This window comes from Salmo salar, chromosome ssa15 (assembly GCF_905237065.1).
Source record: "Salmo salar chromosome ssa15, Ssal_v3.1, whole genome shotgun sequence".
NCBI lineage: Eukaryota > Metazoa > Chordata > Actinopteri > Salmoniformes > Salmonidae > Salmo > Salmo salar.
The window spans coordinates 74,724,633-74,748,333 of record NC_059456.1 but is presented as its reverse complement, the minus strand read 5'-3'; the positions used below and the strand labels follow the sequence as shown (position 1 = coordinate 74,748,333).

At 43.3% G+C, this 23,701-nt stretch overlaps 1 protein-coding gene across 10 annotated transcripts in view; it reads right to left on the bottom strand.

The window, feature by feature from the left end:
* Positions 1 to 4,990: 4,990 nt before the first annotated feature.
* Positions 4,991 to 23,701, bottom strand: part of LOC106572137 (kelch-like protein 17) — a 36,368-nt gene continuing 17,657 nt past the window's right edge. For 7 of the 10 annotated variants that reach the window (XM_014146006.2, XM_014146015.2, XM_014146010.2 and 4 more), the window contains 8 exons: positions 18,985 to 19,101; positions 18,571 to 18,814; positions 16,013 to 16,157; positions 13,128 to 13,295; positions 12,890 to 12,978; positions 9,388 to 9,461; positions 8,864 to 9,045; positions 4,991 to 7,995 (listed from right to left, as the gene is read on the bottom strand). In XM_014146006.2, coding sequence (XP_014001481.1) covers positions 7,767 to 7,995; positions 8,864 to 9,045; positions 9,388 to 9,461; positions 12,890 to 12,978; positions 13,128 to 13,295; positions 16,013 to 16,157; positions 18,571 to 18,814; positions 18,985 to 19,101 — 1,248 coding nt within the window. In that variant the 3' untranslated portion in view covers positions 4,991 to 7,766. The remainder of the gene's footprint in view (positions 7,996 to 8,863; positions 9,046 to 9,387; positions 9,462 to 12,889; positions 12,979 to 13,127; positions 13,296 to 16,012; positions 16,158 to 18,570; positions 18,815 to 18,984; positions 19,102 to 23,701) is intronic. The other 3 variants (XM_014146007.2, XM_014146016.2, XM_045696057.1) reach the window with 2 other exon arrangements.

The window sequence follows — 23,701 nt, the reverse complement described above, 5'->3', positions numbered from 1 at the left end:
AATTAAGATGCCACCAACCTGGCGGGTATATAGCATAATCAGAAGTGATGTCTTGACTGTGCAGTGTGTATGTGTGAAAGATGAGTCTATCATATTGTGTCATGAAACAATGTATTTGCGTGCTTGTCTGCAACTGCACACAAAATGGTGACTTACCTACACTCAAGGCTCCAGTCACACATGCCTATCCTGGAAGGAAGTAGCGCAAGCGGCTACTTGTGAAAATAAACAGTTTGTAGTAATGAATGGGAAGTTTTACTGACTCTTTTTACTGACACAGATCATTTCGGCTCGTTCTGTCAAAAGAAAGAATCATTCGACTAATTTTGTTCATTTGAGTCAGCAATGCCCAGAGTATGCAGGACCCTACACCGGCGAATGATTAACTTAAACTAGAAAGAGTCATGATTCTACAAATCTCTTGTTCACATCTCGTTCACATCTCATTCACAATAGGGGTCTTATTGGAGCTGTCATTTGTGATTGAGACATGTTTGCTTTAAACAATGTACATTTGTTCATTGCTAGGCATAGAAATACAATTATTTCTTAATACATTTCAAACGTGGTCTAGTTCTGGCCGCAACCGGACTAGATTTTGTACTCGTGCCTTGTCGTCCAGTCATAAGTGAACAGGGGCGGTCCATCAGGAAGTCCAGGATCCAGTTGTAGAGGGAGGTGTTAAGTCCCAGGGTCCTTAGCTTAGTGATGAACTTTGAGGGCACTTTTGGGTTGAACGCTGAGCTATAGTCAATGAACAGCATTCTCATGTAGGTGTTCCTCTTGTCCAGGTGGGAGAGGGCAGTGCAATAGAGATTGTGTCATCTGTGGATCTGTCGGGGCGGTATGCAAATTGGAGAGGGTCCAGGGTGTCTGGGACGATTGTGTTTATGTGAGCCATGACCAGCCTTTCAAAGTATTTCATGGCTACAGACGTGAGTGCTAGAAGGCAATATTAATTTAGACAGATTACCTTTTGGGCACAGGAACTATGGTGGTCTGCTTGAATCATGTATGTATGTATTACAACCTGGGTCAGGGAGAGGTTAAAGCCAAAACAATGTCAGTGAAGACAATTGCCAGCTGGTCAGCGCATGCTCCGAGTATGCGTCCTGGTAATCTGTCTGGCCCCGCGGCCTTGTGAATGTTAACCTGTTTAAAGGTCTTACATCGGCTACGGATAGAGAGATCACACAGTCATGTTCCCACATCGGTTTTCAGAGATTGCTGACTCTTTACTTATTCAACATACAAAAGTATGTGGACACCCCTTCAAATGAGTGGATTCGGCTATTTCAGCCACACGTTGCTGACAGGTGTATAAAATTGAGTACACAGCCATCTCCATAGACAAACATTGGCAGTAGAATGGCCTTACTGAAGAGCTCAGTGACTTTCAACGTGGCACTGTCATAGAATGCCACCTTTCCAAAAGGTCAGTTCATCAAATTTCTGTCCTGCTATAGCTGCACCGGTCAACTGTAACTGCTGTTAGTGTGAAGTGAAAATGTCTAAGAGCAACACCACGAAGTGGTAGGCCACACAAGCTCACAAAATTGGACCGCTGAGTGCTGAAGTGCGTAGCGTGTAAAAATCGTCTGTCCTCGGTTGCAACAGTCACTACCGAGTTCCAAACAGCCTCTGGAAGCAACGTCAGCACAAGAACTGTTCGTCGGGAGCTTCATGAAATGGGTTTCCATGGCCAAAGAGCCGCACACAAGCCTAAGATCACCATGCACAATGCCAAGCTTCAGCTGGAGTGGTATAAAGCTTGTGATGAATCACAACATCCGGCATCCGACGGACGAGTCTGGGTTTGGCACTATTTTACATGGAACGGGCTTGGCCCCTTAGTTCCAGGGAAGGGAAATCTTAACGCTTCTGCATACAATGACATTCTAGATGATTCTGTGCTTCCGACTTTGTGGAAACAGTTTGGGAAGGCCCTTTCCGGTTTCAGCATGACAATGCCCCCATGCACAAAGCGAGGTCCATACAGAAATGGTTTGTCGATCAGTGTGGAAGAACTTGACTGACCTGCACAGAGCCCTGACCTCAACCCCATCGAACACCTTTGGGATGCATTGGAACGCCGACTGCGAGCCAGGCCTTATCTCCCAGAATCAGTGCCCAGCCTCACTAATGCTCGTGGCTGACTGGAAGCAAGTCCCCACAGCAATGTTCCAACATCTACTGGAAATCCTGAAATCCTGCAGCAAAGGAGGGACCAACTCCATATGAATGCCCATGATTTTGGATTGAGATGTTTGTCGAGCACATACTTTTGGTTATGTAGTGTAGTGTATCATGTAGTGTATCAAATAACCAACAACCAATTTCACAACGACTTTACATTATTTTGTTTCAAGCGGTTTAATCCTCCTAAACCTAGTCAGGCTGCCACATCTTTTTCAGAGATCAAATAACCAATATTTACTTCTGTCTGGTTTTAGACCCCATCATATCACTGAGACTGCACTCATGAAGGTGGTAAATGTTGTTTTAATGGCGTCAGACCAAGGCACTGCATCTGTGCTCGTGCTCCTAAACCTTAGTGCTGCTTTTGACCCAAAGCAATCACCACATTCTTTTGGAGAGATTAGAAACTAATTGGTCTACACAGACAAGTTCTTGCCTGGTTTAGATCTGTTAGAAAGATATAATTTAGTCTCTGTGGATGGTTTGTCCTCTAAATCAATTGTACTTTTCGGTGTTCCTCAAGGTTGTTTTAGGACCACTTTTGTTTTCACTATACATTCTACCTCTTGGCGATGTCATTTGGAAACACAATGTCAACTTTCACTGCGAAGCGGACGACACACAGCTGTACATTTCGATGAAACCCCAAAATTGGCTACCCTGGAAGCCTGTGTTTCAGACATAAGGAAGTGGATGACGGCAAATGTTTTACTTTTAAAGTTGGCCAAAACAGAGATGCTAGTTCTAGGTCCCAAGAAACAAATAGATCTGCTGTTGGATCTGACAATCTTGATGGTTGTACAGTCGTCTCAAATAAAACTGTGAAGGACCTCGGCGTTACTCTGGACCCTGATCTCTTTTGACGAACAAGAATATTTCAAGGACAGCTTTTTTCCATCTTCATAACATTGCAAAAAACGTAAACTTTTTATCCAAAAATGATGCAGAAAAACTAATCCATGCTTTTGTCACTTCTAGATTAGTCTACTGTCATGCTCTACTCTCCGGCTATCCGGATAAAGTACTAAATAAACTTCAGTTTGTGCTAAACACAGCTGCTAGAATCCAGACTAGAATCCCAACATTTTATCATATTACTCCAATCTCTACATTGGCTTCATATTAAGGCTAGGGCTGATTTCAAGGTTTTACTGCTAACCTACAAAGAATTATATGGGCTTTCTCCTACCGATCTCTCCGATTTGGTTCTGCCGTACATACCTACACGTATGCTATGGTCACAAGATGCAGGCCTCCTTACTGTCCCTATAATTTCTAAGCAAACAACTGGAGGCAGGGCTTTCTCCCATAGAGCTCAATTTTTATGGAATGGTCTGCCTATCCATGTGAGAGACGCAGACTCGGTCTCACCCTTTAAGTCATTACTGAAGACTCATCTCTTCAGTAGGTCCTATGATTGAGTGTAGGTTGGCCCAGGAGTTCGAAGGTGAACGGCAAGGCACTGGAGCGACGAACCACCCTTGCTGTCTCTGCCTGGCCGGTTCCCCTCTCTCCACTGGGATTCTCTGCCTCTGACCCTATTACGGGGGCTGAGTCACTGGCTTACTAGTGCTCTTCCATGCCGTCCTTAGGAGGGGTGCGTCACTTGAGTGGGTTGAGTCACAGACGTGATCTTCCTGTCCGGTTTTGCGCCCCCTCAGGCTTGTTTCTGTGGAGGAGATCTTCATGGGCTATACTTAGCCTTGTCTCAGGGTAGTAAGTTGGTGGTCTGTTGATATCCCTCTAGTGGTGTGGGGGCTGTGCTTTGGCAAAGTGGGTGGGGTTATATCTTGCCTGCTTGGCCCTGTCCTGGGGTATTGTCGGACGGGGCCACAGTGTCCCCTGACCCACCAGTCTCAATGCTGCAATAGTCTATGTGCCGGTTGTGCTGCTGCTCTAGTTTCAACTGTTCTGCCTGTGGCTCGGGAAACCTGACCTGTTCACTGAACGTGCTACCTTGTCCCGGACCTGCGGTTTTCGAGTCTCGACCCCTAAATGCTCGTCAATGAAATGCCAACTGACATTTACTCCTGAGGTACTGACCTGTTGGAGAAAAAAGGTGGGTAGGGGACGGTCTCTGTCTCTGCTCCACTGCATGACTGGCTACATAGCGGTGCCTGCGAGTGTGCGCCAGGCTGTAAACTCATTAACACCCACAGGACCACAGGGGACAGAGGGCTACAGGGCAATTGACTTGTGCAGACTGCAGACACATCATTTAACCCACCCTTTAAAACTGTCCACTTTATATGCCCCCAAGAGACATGAATAGGCTTCCATTTTACAGCAGAAACCTCATTAACAGAATTCTGACACGTTGCAGTGTACCAGTTCTTTCTAATGGCTAACAGTAAGCTTTATCATTAATATTCACTGCACTGTCTGTTAGTGTATTGAGTAGATGTTGAGAGTGTGTGTGTGTGTGTGTGTGTGTGTGTAGAGGTTTGTGTGAGTGTACTCTGTGTGCACAAGCAAAAGCAGCCACAGGTGTGCATACTATGTGACTGAGGTCATGAGGGGTAAAGTGAGAGTGCTCAGCTGTCCACTCAGATCACTGTGAAAGGAGAGCATGCTGGGACGATACTTAACGATACCGTAGTGGGCATAGCAACACACACAAACACACACACTGTTAGCAATGCAACCTTCAACTGAACTTACCCTATGAACACAAAATGTTGAAAATACATTGAAAAGTAGTATTTTCTGGGGGAAAGACGTTGAAAATACATATTTCAAACAATTTCTCACAAGATGCTATGTTGAAAATACACTCCATAAACAACCTGGGTCCTCACACCTGAAAGCATCTTTATTTATTTTCTATACAGTGTATTGCTCCATTTCACAATAGTGCAACATTTCTCCATACATTTTCTCGATAGATATAACAACATATTATAAATAAACTATGCATGTCACATCGAACAATAATGTGTTAACTAAAAAAGCTACAGTCACATTGACAATGCATTAAATCCGAGAATTTGGGTAATTCCTTATTTACATTTGATTCAACGAAATGGAGGCCAAGTTCTTGTGTGGTTGTGTGTAGATTTCACTCATGGTACATTATGAGCTCAGACGAACCCACCGTGTAAAATTTGGCATGGAACGTTATAATGACGTCATTTTCTGGTTGTAAATAGGTTTTCTGGTTGTAGAGACGCCTGGTAAGATACCAGATTACAACCAGCTAAATAAGTATTTTTCTGGTCGCTAAAAAGACCTCTTAAAACAATCTGTATACAACCTAACCATGACGTCACAGAAGACGTCATTGCAACCACTTTTGCGATTTGGGGACAAGACACTTCACCATTACTGGAGATAATAATCTGCAAGAACTAACCATTGCTGGAGATAATAATCTGCAAGAACTAACCATTACTGGAGATAATAATCTGCAAGAACTAACCATTACTGGAGATAATAATCTGCAAGAACTAACCATTACTGGAGATAATAATCTGTAAGAACTAACCATTACTGGGGGATTTTTCAGTAAAAACAAAACCAGATCAACAAAATCCTTTGAAAAAAGGAAAATAAATAACTTCTCAGAAGTTTTACATTTTATCACACTGCGCTACATAGCCTATTTATTGAACCTAGTTAACCGTGACGAGTCAAAAACTAAATTTAGGACCTGTTGTGGTCTATTGTACCTTTGGCTGATACAGCTCTTTAACCTCATGTAAAGTATCAGCATTGAGTACGTAGGAACAGCTTCATTTCCTTAACCAATCAGCCTTTGCTTTGATGTGTGCCATTTTGTGGAACTTCCAAAGAATGGTATTATCTGATAGACGTGTTCCAGAGTATCGTTAGAGCTTAGAGTTATACTACATGTTGTCACACGTTTACTACGTAAACATCGGTGTGGTAAGTTTGGATCCTTTTCAACAATACAGGAAGAGGTATTATGAGTAAGTAACATAAAATGACAGCACCATAAGTGTTTCCACATTGACATTACCGCAGCTAGTGTCAAGTATTAAGATTGGTGTTGTGTTAATTTGCCTACACATTACTTGAACCTTCTGCTCTTTAGCCATTTCAAAGCTGTCATAATCGTGATACCACTATGTGTTTATGAATGATAATGATCTATACAATGGATTGGGGTCTTCTAATTAGCTAGCGGACAAGCAAGCTTGCATACCATAGCCTTCCATACAACAGTATTGGACATCATTTGCCATAACTACTAATGACATCGGTTGTGTCATACATGTGGCAGTGACAAGGCTACTTTTGAAAAATATTTAACATTTTCAGTCAAGGTACCGACCAACAAAAGAATAAACACGTCATGAACAAAATAAACCTCTTTCTTTTAACTGTTGTCCTTTACAAATAATAAAGATATTTCAGTTGACCTCTGCCCGTCTTCAAAATGTGTCTCAGAGTAGGAATGCTGATCTAGGATCACTTTTGCCTTTTAAATCATTATGAATAAGGGGGAACCTAGATCAGCATTCCTACCCTGAGACACTTTATGAAATACGGGCCCTGATATCTTCATCAGTTTAAGAAATACTTATCAATCCTTCACTCTGATATAGTCAACGCTCAAACTGAACAACTTCCCACTTTTGACATCCTCTCTGACACACTTCCATCAATGATATGCACGACGTTAACACAACAAAAGAAAAATAATACGGCACTCGAGTCATAGCAATGGTCCATTTGCTTTTCACAAAGCATCTTTGAAATTGTCGGAATATATTAGCTATATATTTTTACATTTAATAAATAATTCAACATCATTATCTGTTCTTATATATATTTTTAAAGGAATTAAAACTAATTTACAGTTTCGAGTAACGATAGATCTCGAATCAATAGCTACATTCTTTTTTTTCTCCTTCTTCTCCAGCTGGTTGGTTGACGTTTTCCTTAGGTACAGATCTAGGATCAGCTTCCCCTCCCCAATACTAACCTTAACCATTTAAGGGGGAAATGCTGGAAAATGTTTAGGGGCAACATCACCCTATTACACAAGGCTCGTCCGTAGGGTAAGATGGTAAACAACATTGCCCGTTAATGCCACCTAGTGTGACACATACAGCTGCACTACTCATTTTAATTCCTGCCTGCCAGGACACAATGTCAGTAAACATGCATGGCAGAACCAGTCGATAGCTACATTCCTAAATTAAAATTATACGCACTGGATTGCAAATGGTGGTATTTTCCAACCTCTTTATCTGAGGAAAACTCTCCTGTGTTCTTCAATAGACTAGAAGCTGGTATCTTTGCGGTAATACAGTGAGACTTCAGGGAAAGAGACCAGATCCAGCAGCACCCTCTGTGCATTTCTCTCTCTCCATCTTTCACTCTTCCTCTCACTCGCTCTTCCCATCACCTCTTCTCCCTCTAACTGTACCCCTCCCACTCTCTCTCAAGCCATTTTCTCCACTCTCCCTCTCGCTACCTGATTAAAGTACATGCATCCTCTCACTCCCTCTTCACACAGAGCAGTTGCGTCTCTTGCTGGGGCCTGGCTGGGCGGTGGCAACCGAGGCCGAGGCTGAGGTCAGCCAGAGCTTAGCCCCGTGTCAAAGGCTGGTGGAGGACACAGAGAGCGTGGGCGACGAGGGCGGCGGGAAGTTGAGCAGCTCTAGGACGGCCACCCCCACACTGCTGCGCCGCGTGAACATGCAGGAGGCCGCCACCCACTTGTTGCTGCGTGGGTTGTACTTCTCAATAGAGTTGAGGCTGGAGCTACCGTCATTGCCGCCCACCGCGTACAGCCAGCCGTCCATAGCCACCAGGTCGTGGGTACTCCTGTGGGAGGACATGACAACGTGCAGACTCAGTAATAGCTCAGGCACACCACAAAGACTAACAGCTAAAAGCAGCGGGTGTGTTAGCGATCACCTGCTGGGTGTCGACAAACAGTGGTGATTCAACATGTAGAATTGTTCTGTGGTCAGAGGTGACAGGATGTCCACCCACATTCTTCCTATTGGTTCCATTGCAACAGGCAAGCTCAATCAAGCAGTGTTTCAAATTAACTCAAATAGTATTTTAACCCAGTTCTGCTGGCCATTCATTAACATTAACTGATCAATTAGCTATTAGGCAGAAAAGAAAACCAGAATGACTTCCCTGACTAGCCTGTTGCTAAAGACTGAGCTCAATGCAGTGTAAATGGAGGCCTGGGGCGTATTCATTAGTGCACAACGCAACAAAATGTTTTGCCACGGAAAGCTAAAAAAGGTGTTTCTTCTATACAAACTAAGGTAGGTCCCTCCTTTTCTTCCTATTCAATATGACTCTGCTGAGACTAGAGCAGGCTCTAGATGAATATGAGCCATACTACTGATTACAGCAATGGTTTATTTATAGGGCCGGGAGCATCCACTGTTATCAGGTTCCTTACTCAAATCTCCCATTGTGTGCGTGTGTGTATGTTTGTGTGTGAGTGAGAAACTAATTTCATTTGAATCTTCAAATCCTGGTCTCTGAGGCCCACTGTGTATGCCGGTTCCTTCAGAAACTCAGATAATTTTCTGAGAAAGGGCTGGAATTAAGGAATGAAAACCTGAAACCAGTCATTTATGAGAAGCGAGAAGGCTCTATGCATGCATTGACTATGCAGTTATAGCTACAGGTGGTTGGTAGTAATTGTGACGCGGCTGGCGGTGCCCACCTGCGGATGTTCATGGGCGCCACCCCCTCCCAGGCGTTGGTCTTGGGATTGAATCGCTCCACCGAGTTTAGGCAGCTGGTGCCGTCGTTGCCCCCGGCGACATAGAGCATGCCCTCCAGCACGGCCACCCCAGCACTGCTGCGCCGACTCAGCATGTTGGCGATGGCCGTCCACGCGTTACTCTGTTCCGACCAATCAAAGGGTTGTTGGTCAGTTTTGAGCTGAGGTTGAACTCAAAACTTAGCTTCTCCTTTTTGATCTGGGCAAAAGTTCACCTTCATGGTCCGGTTTTAACCAGATTAAGCCTAGTCATGGACTTAAAATATAGCCTGGTGGGACAAGCCTGATCACTATGTTCACCATTCTATTTAACAGAATGGTGAACGCAGTGATCAAATTTGTTCCACCAGGCTACTGAAAATCATGCCTAGTTGAGATTCTTCTATAGGCTTAATCTGGGTCCAGGAAACTGGCCCCATGTCTTAATGTGCATATTGACAGAGATCTGTCTGTTTGTTTATTACCTGTGGTTCATATTTTTCCACTGTTGCTAGGTGTGAGGAGCTGTCATATCCTCCTACTGCATACAGACTGCCATCTATAGAGAGAGAGCGAGAGAGCGAGTGCTGTGACAATAAGCTCAAAACTCTACATATCAGCTTGCAAAAATAAAATATGTTGGATGTGGCCCATATTTACTAGGAAGCGAGTGGTAGGCCAGGGACCGGCATATTTGATGGGGGTAGGGGCAACAAAAAATTGGAACTCATCATGAGGGGCCGCAGTGGCTCGTGGGTCTGTGTTCCCACATCCATACCCACACATGCAGTCAGACCCGGCCCTAGCCTTTTGGGGACCCTAAGCGAAATTTAGTTGGGGGGCCCTCCCCACCTCGTGAGCAAAACATTTTAGCGGTCCCCTCTAGACAGCAAAGAGAAGTTTAAGAGATAATTTCCTGCAATTCTACTCATTTTGCCATGGGGCGGAGACAAATGTTTGCAGTTTTTAACATGACATCTTTTGATCAATGGGGGGCCCCCGGTCAGTAATTTGACCATGATTACTACAAGTTTAGCAGAAAGTTTAGATAGCTAGCTAAAAATGTTAGCCGAAATGGGCTAATTAAATGACTGTCAGTTATTGACATAACACAAGAACTGCTGATGCGCAAGCAAATTTTAAAATTGCACCATGTATATTGCACTGATGTCTAATATTAAAGAGGTCTTGAGGTATTGCTCACCTGAGATAGAGAACCTTATGATAAGTTGTCGACCACACCATCTACAAAGAGAGTTCTCATCTGTATTATTCGTAGCCGTCTATTTACCACCACAAAGCGAAGCTGGCACTAAGACCGCTCTCAAACAACTCTATAAGGCTATAAGCAAAGAAGAAAATGCTCACCCAGAAGCGGCGCTCCTAGTGGCCGGGGACTTTAATGCAGGCAAACTTAAATCAGTTTTACCAAATTTTTACCTGCATGTCACATGTGCAACAAGGGGAAAAAAATCCTAGACCACCTTTACTCTACACACAGAGATGCATACAAAGCTCTCCCCCGCCCTCCATTTGGCAAATCTGACCACAATTCTATCCTCCTGATTCCTGCTTACAAGCAAAAACTAAAGCAGGAAATACCAATGACTCGCTCAATCCGGAAGTGGTCAGATGACGCGGATGCTACACTACAAGACAGTTTTGCTAGCACAGACTGGAATATGTTCCGGGATTCAGCCAATGGCATTGAGGAAAACACCAACTCAGTCATTGGCTTCATCAATAAGTGCATCGATGACGTCGTCACCACAGTGACTGTACGCACATATCCCAACCAGAAGCCATGGATTACAGGCAACATCCGCATCGAGCTAAAGGCTAGAGCTGCCGCTTTCAAGGAGCGGGAGACTAATCCGGACGCTTACAAGAAATCCCGCTATGCCCTCAGACAAACCATCAAACAAGCAAAGCGTCAATACAGGATTAAGATTGAATCCTATTACACCGGCTCTGACGTTCGTCGGAGGTGGCAGGGCTTGAAAACTATTACGGACTACAAAAGGGAAACCCAGACGCGAGATGCCCAGTGACGGAGCCTACCAGACGAGCTAAATGCCTTTTATGCTCGCTTCGAGGCAAGCAACACCGAAGCATGCACAAGAGCACCAGCTGTTCTGGATGACTGTGTGACAACGCTCTCGGTAGCCGATGTGAACAAAACCTTTAATTAGGTCAACATTCACAAAGCCGCTGGGCCAGACAGATTACCAGGACGTGTACTCAAAGCATGCGCGGACCAACTGTCAAGTGTCTTCACTGACATTTTCAACCTCTCTCTGACCGAGTCTGTAATACCTATGTTTCAAGCAGACCACCATAGTCCCTGTGCCAAGGAAGCGAAGGTAACCTGCCTAAATGATTACCGCCCCGTGGCACTCACTTCGGTAGCCATGAAGTGCTTTGAAAGGTTGGTCATGGCTCACATCAACAGCATCCTCCCAGACACCCTAGACCCACTCCCAATTCGCATACCACCCCAAAAGATCCACAGATGACGCAATCTCAATCGCACTCCACACCGCCGTTTCCCACCTGGACAAATGGAACACCTATGTGAGAATGCTGTTCATCGACTACAGTTCAGCGTTCAACACCATAGTGCCCACAAAGCTCATCACTAAGCTAAGGATCCTGGGACTAAACACCTCCCTCTGCAACTGGATTTCCTGACGGGCAGCCCCAGGTGGTAAAAGTAGGCAACAATACGTCTGCCACGCTGATCCTTAACACTGGGGCCCCTCAGGGGTGTGTACTTAGTCCCCTCCTGTATTCCCTGTTCACCCACAACTGCGTGGCCAAACACGACTCCAACACCATTATTAAATTTGCTGACGACACAACAGCGGTAGGCCTGATCACCGACAACGATGAGACGGCCTATAGGGAGGAGGTCAGAGAACTGGCAGTGTGATGCCAGGACAACAACCTCTCCCTCAATGTGAGCAAGACAAAGGAGCTGATCGTGGACGACAGGAAAAGGTGCGACGAACAGGCCCTCATTAACATCGACGGGGCTGTAGTGGAGCGGGTCGAGAGGTTCAAGTTCCTTGGTGTCCACATAACCAACAAACTATCATGGTCCAAACATACCAAGACAGTTGTGAAGAGGGCACGACAAAATCTTTTCCCCCTCAGGAGACTGAAAAGATTTGGCATGGGCCCCCAGATCCTCAAAAGGTTCTACAGCTGCACCAACGAGAGCATCCTGACTGGTTGCATCACCGCCTGGTATGGCAACTGCTCGGCATCTTACTGTAAGGCGCTACAGAGGGTAGTGCGAACGCCCCAATACATCACTGGGGCCAAGCTTTCTGCCATCCAGGACCTATATAATAGGCGGTGTCAGAGGAAAGCCCATAAAATTGTCAGAGACTCCAGTCACCCAAGTTATAGACTGTTTTCTCCGCTACCGCACGCCATGCAATACCGGAGCGCCAAGTCTAGGACCAAAAGGCTCCTCAACAGCTTCTACCCCCAAGCCATTAGACTGCTGAACAATTCACAAAAATCTCCACCGGACAATTTACATTGACCCCCCCTCTTGTACACTGCTGCTACTCGCTGTTTGTTTGTTACGTATGCATAGTCACTTCGCCCACATCTACATGTACAGATTACCTCAACTAGCCTGTAGCCCTGCACACTTATTTTAGCCTACTTGATAAATATTTTCTTCTTCTTGAACTGCACTGTTGGTTAAGTGCTTGCAAGTAAGCATTTCACGGTAAAGTCTACACTTGTTGTATTCGGCGCATGTGGTAAATAAAGTTTGATTTGGATTTGATTATTCTAACTCACAACAGTAAATTGAGACGCCGAATGAGTTTTCCCCAAAAAATTATCAGCGGCCCTACAAAAAGGGGGCAGCACACCAGTTGCCCATCCCTGCTCCAGGTTAACATACATAAGTATATCCTTTCTCAATAGATTACATAATCACACAAGAGGTGGACAACACTTGCTCACCTAGAGTGGCCACACGGACGTATCTCCTTCGGGTGCTCATGGCAGCGATGGAGGTCCAGGTACTGGTGAGAGGGTCGTACCGCTCTGCACTGTTGGGGTGGAGGGGGGCATTCATGATATACAAATGTCATCTCAGTATTTGCATCCGTGACAGTCAAAATGTGTTGTGACAAAGCTCAAAAGAAGTCCAGCATTTTGAACACACGCTTATAATTATCTATATATATTTTTTTTGTACCTGTTGAGACAGGAAGCTCCGTCGTAACCACCGGCGGCGTACAGAAGGCCGTGCAACACTGCCACGCCCAAACAGCTCCGCCGCGTCCCCATTGAAACCTCAGGCTGCCAGGAGTTGGTGATAGGGTCGTAGGACTCCACGGTGGCCAAATCTGAGGTGCCATCATACCTGAGGGAGACCAGAGTATATCAGAAAGAGAAGTGTATCGAGGCCAGGGTTGGGCCACTGGCGGCCCGCGGATCAGTCAGACTCTTAGAATAATAGAATACTCAAGGTGCCCTTTTGAAAATTGGCTGTGCATCAGCAGTGACTCAATTAGCCCATGTCAGCAAAAAGTTTTTTTTATTTTTTGAGTTAGTCTAGCTATCTAAACTTCTAGTAAGCATGGTCGAATAACCGATCAGGGTGGGGCCCATTGATCATCAGATTAAAAACTGCTAAAATTTGCTCCACCCTATGGCAAAATGTGTAGAATTGCAGGAAATTAGCTGTAAAACTGCACATTTTTCTCTCCGCCCCCCTGGCAAATTGAGTAGAATTGCATGAAATTTGTTATAAAATTGCTAAATAGCTTTCTCTTCACTGTCACGAGGGGGACCACTAAAATGTTTTGCTTGCAAGGTGGAGGGAGGGTATATGGACGTGGTACGCAGACCCACGAGCCACTGTGGCCCCTCATGATGAGTTCTGTTTTTTGGTGGCCCCACCCCCATCAAAGTTGCCCATCCTCTTATGATTGGCCTAACCATAAGAAGATGGGCTCTGTCGCTAGGGTCTGGGCACATATTCACAAAGGGTATCAGAATAGAAGTGCTGATCAAGGATCAGTTTTACTTTTTCATCATATAGAATAAGGGGGGGGCGATCCTAGATCAGCAATCCTAGTCTGAGACCCTTTGTGAATAGGGGACCTAGTTCCGCTTCAGGTTTCTTCCTTTAATCTCATCTCAAAAGGAGGCTTTCTTTGTTAAGCAAGTCTTCACAACTGTACTGTGTTAACAGTTAAATTCAAGAAACTTTCTTTAAATAAAATACATTTGAATTCATTTATTATCTGTTTATCTATTCGATAGGGTAGATGTGCAGGAGTTTGTCATCTAGCTAATTTCCATCAGTAGCACCTGGATAAAACGTTGACATTGCAGACAATGAGAGTAGTGCATCAGATACTATTTTGTTCCATCTTTCTCTTGATTTACAAAGGCATCTGTTTTGTTTCCCTCTCGGGTAGAGAAGACGTGCCTTGGCTTCAAAAGTCGGAATTTGCATAATTACACTTGAGGGGACCGCTAATATTAGTCTTCCAACAGTTTCCTCCTACCACAGTTAACTGTTTATCTTATTATACCCAATGCCAATAACTCAACGTGTTTGCTTGAATGAGAAATTGGATTACAAGATACTGTATCTCCCCTAATTCTAGTTTCTCTTTCAGACAGATTGTAAACTTGATAACACTTTACTTGACACCCAGCGTCATAAAATGTTACGAGACGGTCATAACCATGTAATAACAGCTGACATACATATACTCCAAAACATGCATCCTATTTGCAATTACGCACTAAAGTAAAACTGCAAAAAATTAGGCAAAGAAATTAACTTTATGTCCTGAATACAAAGCGTTATGTTATATTTGGGGAAAATCTAACAACACATCACTGAGTACCACTATCTATACTTTAAGGCATAGTGGTGACTGCATCATGTTATGGGAATGCTTATCATCAGTACTGAGATTTTTGGGATAAGAATACAGCTCAAGGCAAAATCCTTGAGGAAATCCTGGTTCAATCTGCTTTCCACCAGACACTGGGAGATTAATTCACCTTCCAGCAGGACAATAACCTAAAACACAAGGCCAAATATACACTGGAGTTGCTTACCAAGATGACATTGAATGCTCTGGAGTGGCCTAGTTACAGTTTTGACTTAAATGGCTGCCAAGCAATGTTCAACAACCAACTTGACCTGTTATAATATGGTCATAACACTGTCATGACACATATGTAGACCTGTTGTGACATATATTGCATTATTTTATGGCTGGTTATGACACCTACAGATGTGTCAAAGCCCACAAAACCTAACACACAAGGCAAAACATTCCATTAGACCATAAACATACTTTTGACACATAGGCTACTGTATGTTATATAAAAAAGTAAATTGACCATGTTAAATTATCATTGTGATTGCACACACATTGATGTCAGACAATCACCTACCCCAATGCTCTGGTGCTGATAACTGGGATGAATGCACGAGCAGATTTCAGAAGGACAAGACACCTTCTTTTTGACTGATGACTGACATAAGGGCATGCACGTGATAGGCCTATCTGGTTTTTTGATTATGATGGTCATAATGCTTCTTGACAGTGTCAAAAAGTGTATTTTCTACAAGTTATTTAAAATATGATGAAAAAAACATGACTGTAAAATATTCAATACAACAAAAACAAAGGATTTAAGAGAAACTTTCAAACGAAAACAAACTTCCTGGCAGGAAAAAACAAATTTGAAAAAAAAATGTGGGTAGGTGTCATAATCAGCCATAAAATAACACAATATATGTCACAACAGGTGGAAATACATGGGTCATGACAGTGTTATGACCATATGACAAGTTATGTCAGCTGTTATGACATATGACATGGTTATGACCGTGGCATAACGTGTTATGACAGTGGGTGTCATGTAAAGTGTTAACGTAAACTTAACCGAGCTATCTCACATAATTAACATTAGTGTAATCTTCCAGTGTTGAGGATGGTTCCATTTCAGTTAGCTAGCTAGCAAGCACGGCATTAGTGATGGCTTCGAGAATACCCGAATCCAGACCATCTAGAGGTAAAAGGATGGTCTGATGAGGTCAGTTATTACCCTCCCACCGCGTACAGCTTGTTGCCAATGGCTGCCACGCCCACCCGTGCCCGCCGAGTGGACATGGATGCCACCATGTGCCAGCGGTCAGTCCGCGTGTCGTAGGCCTCGCAGTCACCGTGGATAGCAAACAGACTGCCGCCACCTGGGCAAAACACACAGACAAAAACAAAGTCATCTAAATATCTGAAGCAGTCATTTAAATACACTATATATAAAAAAGTATGTGGACACCCCTTCAAATGAATGGATTCGGGTATTTCAGCCACACCCGTTGCGGACAGGTGTATAAAATCGAGCAAACCGCCATGCAATCTCCATAGACAAACATTGACAGTAGAATGGCCTTACTGAAGAGCTCAGTGACTTTTAACGTGGCACCGTCATAGGATGCCACCTTTCCAGCAAGTCAGTTTGTCAACTTTCTGCCGTGCCAGAGCTGCCCCGGTAAACTGTAATTGCTGTTATGGTGAATTGGAAACGTCTAGAAACAACAACGGCTCAGCCAGGAAGTGGTAGGCCACACAAGCTCACAGAATGGGCCTGCCGAGTGCTGAAGCGCGTAGCGCGCAAATATAGTCTGTCCTCTGTTGCACGAGATGTTTGACAAGCAGGTGTCCACATACTTTTGGTCATGTAGTGTATCTATAGATATATGGGTATTAAAACACAGTGGCCAACATTTCACTTTTTACAGGTGCAATGCCCTAAAAAAAAAAAAGACACAAATATTTCTAGACATGGTAAGTGCCAAACTTCTTTCGAATAATTGCTGTATCCAATCTATTTCAAATGTAATTTTTGAAAAGGTTATGTTTTATGTATCTGTGAACAAGTTAGATTTTAACTAAAGGGCCAAATTCAGGATCCCTGTTTCCTAATGGCGTCTACAGATTCAGAAATTAAAGAATGTGTATTTGTTGGGTTTGCCTATGACCCCAATATACAATATATGTATGTATGTATGTATGTATGTATGTATGTATGTATGTATGTATGTATGTATGTATGTATGTATGTATGTATGTATGTATGTATAGTGCCTTCAGAAGGTATTCACACCCCTGGACTTTTTCTACAATTTGTTGTGTTACAGCCAGAATGTATTACATTGAGATTTTGTGTCACTTGCCTACACACAATACCTCAGAATGTCAAAGTGGAATGATGTTAATAAAAAATGAAAAGCTTAAATGTCTTGAGTCAATAAATATTCAACCCCTTTGTAATGGCAAGCCTAAATAAGTTCAGGAGTAAAAATTTGCTTAAAAGTCACATAATGAGTTGCTTGGACTCAATCAGTGTGCAATAATAGTGTTTGACATGAATTTGGAAAAGACTACCTCATATCTGTACCCAACACATACAATTATCTGTATGGTCCCTCAGTCGAGCAGTGAATTTCAAACAGATTCAACCACAAAGACCAGGGAGGTTTTCCAATAGTTCACAAAGAAGGGCACGTATTGGTAGATTTTAAAAAAAGCAGACATTGAATATCCCTTTGAGCATGGTGCAGTTATTAATTACACTTTGGATGGTGTATCAATAGACCCAGTCACTACAAAGATACAGGCGCCCTTCCTAACTCAGTTGCCGGAGAGGAAGGAAACTGCTCAGGGATTTCACCATGAGGCAAATTATGACTTTAGAACAGTTACAGTTTAATGGCTGTGATAGGAAAACATTGTAGTTACTCCACAATACATTACAGAGAGAAAAGGAAGCCTGCACAGAATACAAATATTCCAAAACATGCATCCTGTTTGCAATAAGGCACTAAAGTAGAACTGCAAAAAATGTGGCAAAGAAATAAACGTTATGTTCTGAATAGAAAACGTTATGTTTGGGGCAAATCCAACACAACACATCACTGAGTACCACTATTTATATTTTAAAGCATGATGGTGGCTACAACATGTTATGGGAATGCTTATCATCAGTACTGAGATTTTTGGGATAAAAATAAAAATAATAAAGCTAAGCAAAGGCAAAGTCCTTGAGGAAAGACTGGTTCAATCTGCTTTTCACCAGACACTGGGAGATTAATTCACCTTCTAGCAGGACAATAACCTAAAACACATAAATATACACTGGAGTTGCTTACCAAGATGACATTGAATGCTCCTGAGTGGCCTAGTTAGTTTTGACTTAAATGGCTGCCTAGCAATGATCAACAACCAACTTGACAGACCTTGAAGAATTAAAAAAGAATAATGGGCAAATATTGTACAATCCAGGTGTCCAAAGCTCTTAGAGACTTACCCAGAAAGACTCACAGCTGTAATTGCTGCCAAAAGTGATTCTAACATGTATTGACTCAGGGGTGTGAATACTTATGTAAATTAGACATTTCTGTAATTCATTTTCAATACATTTGCTAAAATCTCTAAAAACATGTTTTCAATTTGTGAGAAAAAAAATATTTTATCCATTTTGAATTCTGGCTGCAACAGAAAATGTCGAATACATCAACGGGTATGAATACTTTCTGAAGGCACTCTATGTATGTGTGTGTCTGTGTGTGTGAGTGTGTGAGTGTGAGTGAGTGTATGTACCCTGGTGGGTAACCTCGGGGGCACACTGACCAACGGCGAAGAGCACGGGGCTGGCGCCCTCGCAGCGGCGCGGCCGGGTGCGGCTGTTACTCAGCACACCCCTCTGCTCAGGCATAAGATGGTACTTGAGGGCCTCGATGAGCAGGTCCTTGCACTCAGAGTGGTGGCGCACCAGCAGCTCCGTGTCCACGTTGCTCATGAGGAAATCCCTCCGCAGCAGGGGCAGACGCACGCACTTCATCAGCTAGAGTGGGGAGGGGAAGGGGAGCAGACGCTTTCATCCAAAGCGACTTGTAGTAGTGCGCGTATACACCTTGGTACGGTGGCCTCAGCAGGAATGGACACAAACAATCCTGACGTTGTAAGCGCCAGGATTCACCAACTTAACCACACAGCTGCACCTCTAAATCTTACCCAGGGAACGTGCTGCCTGCGCCCATCTATGTCGTGTTTGACCCAGCTCAGCACGGCCCGGTATACCTCCTCTTCTGACGGTACGTTCAGGTTGTCACTGGAGATCAGGTCCAATACCTTAACAGAAAGAGAACGAGAGAACGAGACTCATCACGTGGGCCACCACAGTTGGCATCACACAAAAATAAAACATTCATTCACATGTACCTTCGCATGTTCATTTTGAAAATACTTGAACAAAAGGTCAATGTCACTCCCAACTATTTTTAGAATGAGCCGAGGTAAATATGTGCATGAAAGCAATTGTCATGGTGAAAATAGCTATGAATCATATTCCCAGCACCACAGCGAGAGACAATGTGGTGGTGTATCTAGCCTAGTGCAGGAGTTCATAACGTCTCTGTACCCATATAACTGTAGCTATGGGTAAGGGTGTGTCCTGCTATATCAGATCGTGACTATCAAGTGAGCGGGTGTACGCTTCAGTGTTTGTGTGTGTGTGTGTGTGTGTGTGTGTGTGTGTGTGTGTGTGTGTGTGTGTGTGTGTATTGCAGAGAGGCTAGCACTGTTCCCAGACTGGGGCTGGGCCGTAGTGGCCAGCTGCTGCTGAGATCAGTCGAATAGCAGCAGCCTCAGAGGAAGAGCATCAGCTAATCCACAGGAACTACAATCCACACAGCACAACACAGCGCAGTCCAGTCAAGCACAGTACAGCATAGCACAAAATGAACAGCCTCCGTTCGTTCCTCTAGTAGTAGTATTGCCCTGTATCCCCTTCAACATAACACATAGGCGACTGTAGCATATACAGACACAATGTGTGTGTGTGTGTGTGTGTGTGTGCGCGCATGCGTGTCTGTCTGACATGTAAAGTGTACCTGTCAAAAGTGTGTGAGAGAAATAGCAAAAGACAGTAGATACACAACAAATGTCTGCGTACATCAGTCATGACGACAATGTGTAGTAGAATATGACCAGGAGGTCCAGGCAGAACAGTTGCCAGTCCCCTCGTCTAAAAGGAGGAAATCACGAGTTTCACAGCTCTGTGAGCTCAAAGATGCTCAGAGCAGTTGGTTAATAAATCCTACCCTGCTGCAGAGCTGTGACGGGCACATAACAGCTGCAGAGAGAGGAATAAAAGAGATAAAGGCAATGAAACTAAAGAGATGGAGAGCGTGAGAGAGAGGGGAACGAGAGAGAAGCGCCACAGCTGGCTACCCTGCAGCTCTGTTTCAGACGTCACCTAGCCATTTTACTCTTGGCTAATGGTCCTGTGCCCAATACAATGTCATAATGGCGCGGTTCTGAGACTTGACAATCTGGGAGAGACATGCTGTGTTTACACTCATGGAGGGGATCCACCCTATTCATATAGGGATTGGTTTGTTTGAGGTGAGGACGTAAAACTGATGTCATCGCTCTCGTAGTTAGTAGCTACCCTATCAAAACGGTTTGATTTTATTAAGTTCAGGTCATCATTCATTTCCCAAGCATAAGCTGTGAGGGGTTGTCGTATCTTGGTGCACTCTCAAGAGAGACAGGCGAGTAACATTAAGATGGTAGGGAATGAAAGAGTATAGTATAGTGTAGAGTTCTGATCAGCTCACTCAAGACAAGTGAATGAAAGAGGGTAGTGTAGTGTTCTGGTCAGGGAGAAAAACCTTTTATAGCCCCTGCCTAACAGCTGAGCTGTCACATATCCTAACCTTGAGTTCCCCAACTGGTGGCCCAGGTGACTTTATTTGTCCCCCCAAGTTTTCTGAGCAAAAAAAAACATAATAATAATTAAAAAGAAAAAACATTGGACATAAAATACTCTAAAAACACCAGAAAATCAACTCCAAGTGATTTTAATTTTGGGAATCTGATCCAAAGTATAGTCACGTTTAATAGAGAGAGATACAGTGAGCTCCAGATGTATTGTGACAGTGAAAGGTTGTTGTCGTTTTGGCTCTGTACTCCAGGACTTGAAAGGGTACAATGACTTTCATCCAAATCAGGTGAACCGTTTAGAAATGATAGCACTTTTTGTAAATAGTCCCCCCCCCCATTTTAACCTGTCTGGGAACCTGGGACGTTTGCGTCCCACCCTAATCAACAGCCAGTGGAATCGCGTCGCGCGAAATACAAATACCTCATAAATGCTATAACTTCAATTTCTCAAACATATGACTATTTTACACCATTTTATAGATACACCTCTCCTGAATCGAACCACGTTGTCCGATTTCAAAAAGGCTTTACAGCAAAAGCAAAACATTAGATTATGTTAGGAGTACCCTGCCAAAAATAATCACACTGCCATTTTCAAAGCAACTAGCATGCATCACAAATACCCAAAACACAGCTAAATGCAGCACTAACCTTTGACAATCTTCATCAGATGACACTCCTAGGACATCATGTTACACAATACATGCATTTTTTGTTCGATAAAGTTCATATTTATATATAAAAACAGCATTTTACATCGGCGCGTGACGTTCAGAAAATATTTTCCCTCAAATGCTTCCGGTGAATCAGCGCTACAATTTACAAAATTACTATTCGAAAACATTGTTAAAATGTAATATTGTCATTCAAAGAATTATAGATTAACATCTCGTGAATGCAACCGCATTGCCAGATTTAAAAATAACTTTACTGGGAAATCACACTTTGCAATAAACGAGGTGCTATGCTCAGATAATAGGCTAGGCGATACAGGTTAGCGCCATCTTGGAACCATCTAAAATCAAATATACTATTGGAAATATTCCCTTACCTTTGATTATCTTCATCAGAAGGCACTTCCAGGAATCCCAGGTCCACAACAAAATGTAGTTTTATTCGAAAAAGTTAATAATTTATGTCCCAATAGCTCCTTCTTGTTAGCGCGTTCCGAAGGCTACTCATAATGTACGAGGCGCGCGGGACTTGTCGTCACGAATGTGCAAAAAATATATATTTACGTTCGTTCAAACATGTTAAACGTTGTATAACATAAATCTTTAGGGCCTTTTTCAATCAGAGCTTCAATAATATTCAAGGCGGACGATTGCATTGTCTTACTAAACGTTTCGGAAACGAGCGGGTACCCACGGGCGCCCGCGTCATAGTAGTAATGGCCCTCCCACTATGACCAACTTTCCAGGCCTCTCGTTCGGTCAGTTTTTACCAGAGAAGACTCAAACCACTTTGTAATGACTGTTGACATCTAGTGGAAGCCTTAGGAAGTGCTAAATGAATCCTAACTCAAGTGTTGAAGGTGATTCCACAAATCAGATTTCCACTTCCTGCATGGAATCTTCTCAGGTTTTGGCCTGCCATATGAGTTCTGTTATACTCACAGACAGCATTCAAACAGTTTTAGAAACTTGAGAGTGTTTTCTATCCAAATCGACTAATTATATGCATATTCTAGTTTCTGGGCAGTAGTAATAACCAGATTAAATCGGGTACATTTTTTATCCGGCCGTGCAAATACTGCCCCTAGCCCCAACAGGTTTTAAGGGACCAAAAGTACTGGGACAAATTCATTTATGTGTATCTAAGTAGTCAAAAGTTTAGTATTTGGTCCCATATTCCTAGCACACAATGATTACATCGAGCTTGTGACTCTAAAAACGTGTTGGCTGCATTTGCTGTTCCTTTTTGTTGCGTTTCAGATTATTTTGTGCCTTATAGAAATGAATGGTAAATAACAATGTAATTTTGGAGTCACTTAAAACAAGAACATAATATGATTCTAAACACTTCTACTAATGTGTATGCTACAATGATTACGGATAGTCCTGAATCGTGAATAAATATGAGTGAGAAAGTTAGACGCACAAATATCATAACCCCAAGACATGCTAACCTCTCACTATTACAATAACAGGGGAGGTTAGCATTTGTGGGATGAAAATGGATGAAAATGCCCTCAAATTAAAGCTGACAGTCTGCACTTTAACCTCATAGTCATTGCATCATTTAAAATCCACAAGTGCTGGAGTACAGAGCCAAAACATGTGTCACTGCCCCAATACTTCAGGAGCTCACTGTATTTGATCGTATACAAATGTAAACAAGGTTTGAAAAGATAACATTTTAGTAACATTTTAGTAAAATGTCATACAGTATGTGGGCTTCTTGCAATCAACGTGCAGTCTACATATTATTTGTAATTATCTTCCAGCCCTCTGATCATCCACTCAATATTTTTTTTAATTTTTTTTTAAACGGCCCACGGCTGAATCTTTGTTGACGATCCCTGGCCTAACCTGTCATGTCTGACACCATCTCTCTAAACTTCTTTTCACTAATAAACACACCTAGGTATGACTCTAAGACCAACTCAGACCCTAACAGACTATTGACTTCAACACCTCAAATCTTCCCAAAGAATCCATGGAGCGTTCTTTTCTTTCCACATGATGCTAGGTTGCTAACTGTCCCATTCACTTCTAATGGTCTCCTGGCATCTTGTAACAACACATACACCATGGCTGTGTTCCAGGCTGACTACATTGCCTAACTAGCTAACCACATCGCATGATATAGCAATGAGATGCCCGACTGCGCAGTCGATGACATGACAAGCAACCATGGGTAGCGAGCAACGTCTGCAATGTAGTCGGCCTGGAACGGGCCCATCTTTGGAAGTTCTCTCCCTGATTACCATTTCAAGGGTATGACCCTCAACAAGGCTGTCATTGGACAAGTCCAGACGCTGAGTTGACGTGACATAAAACTA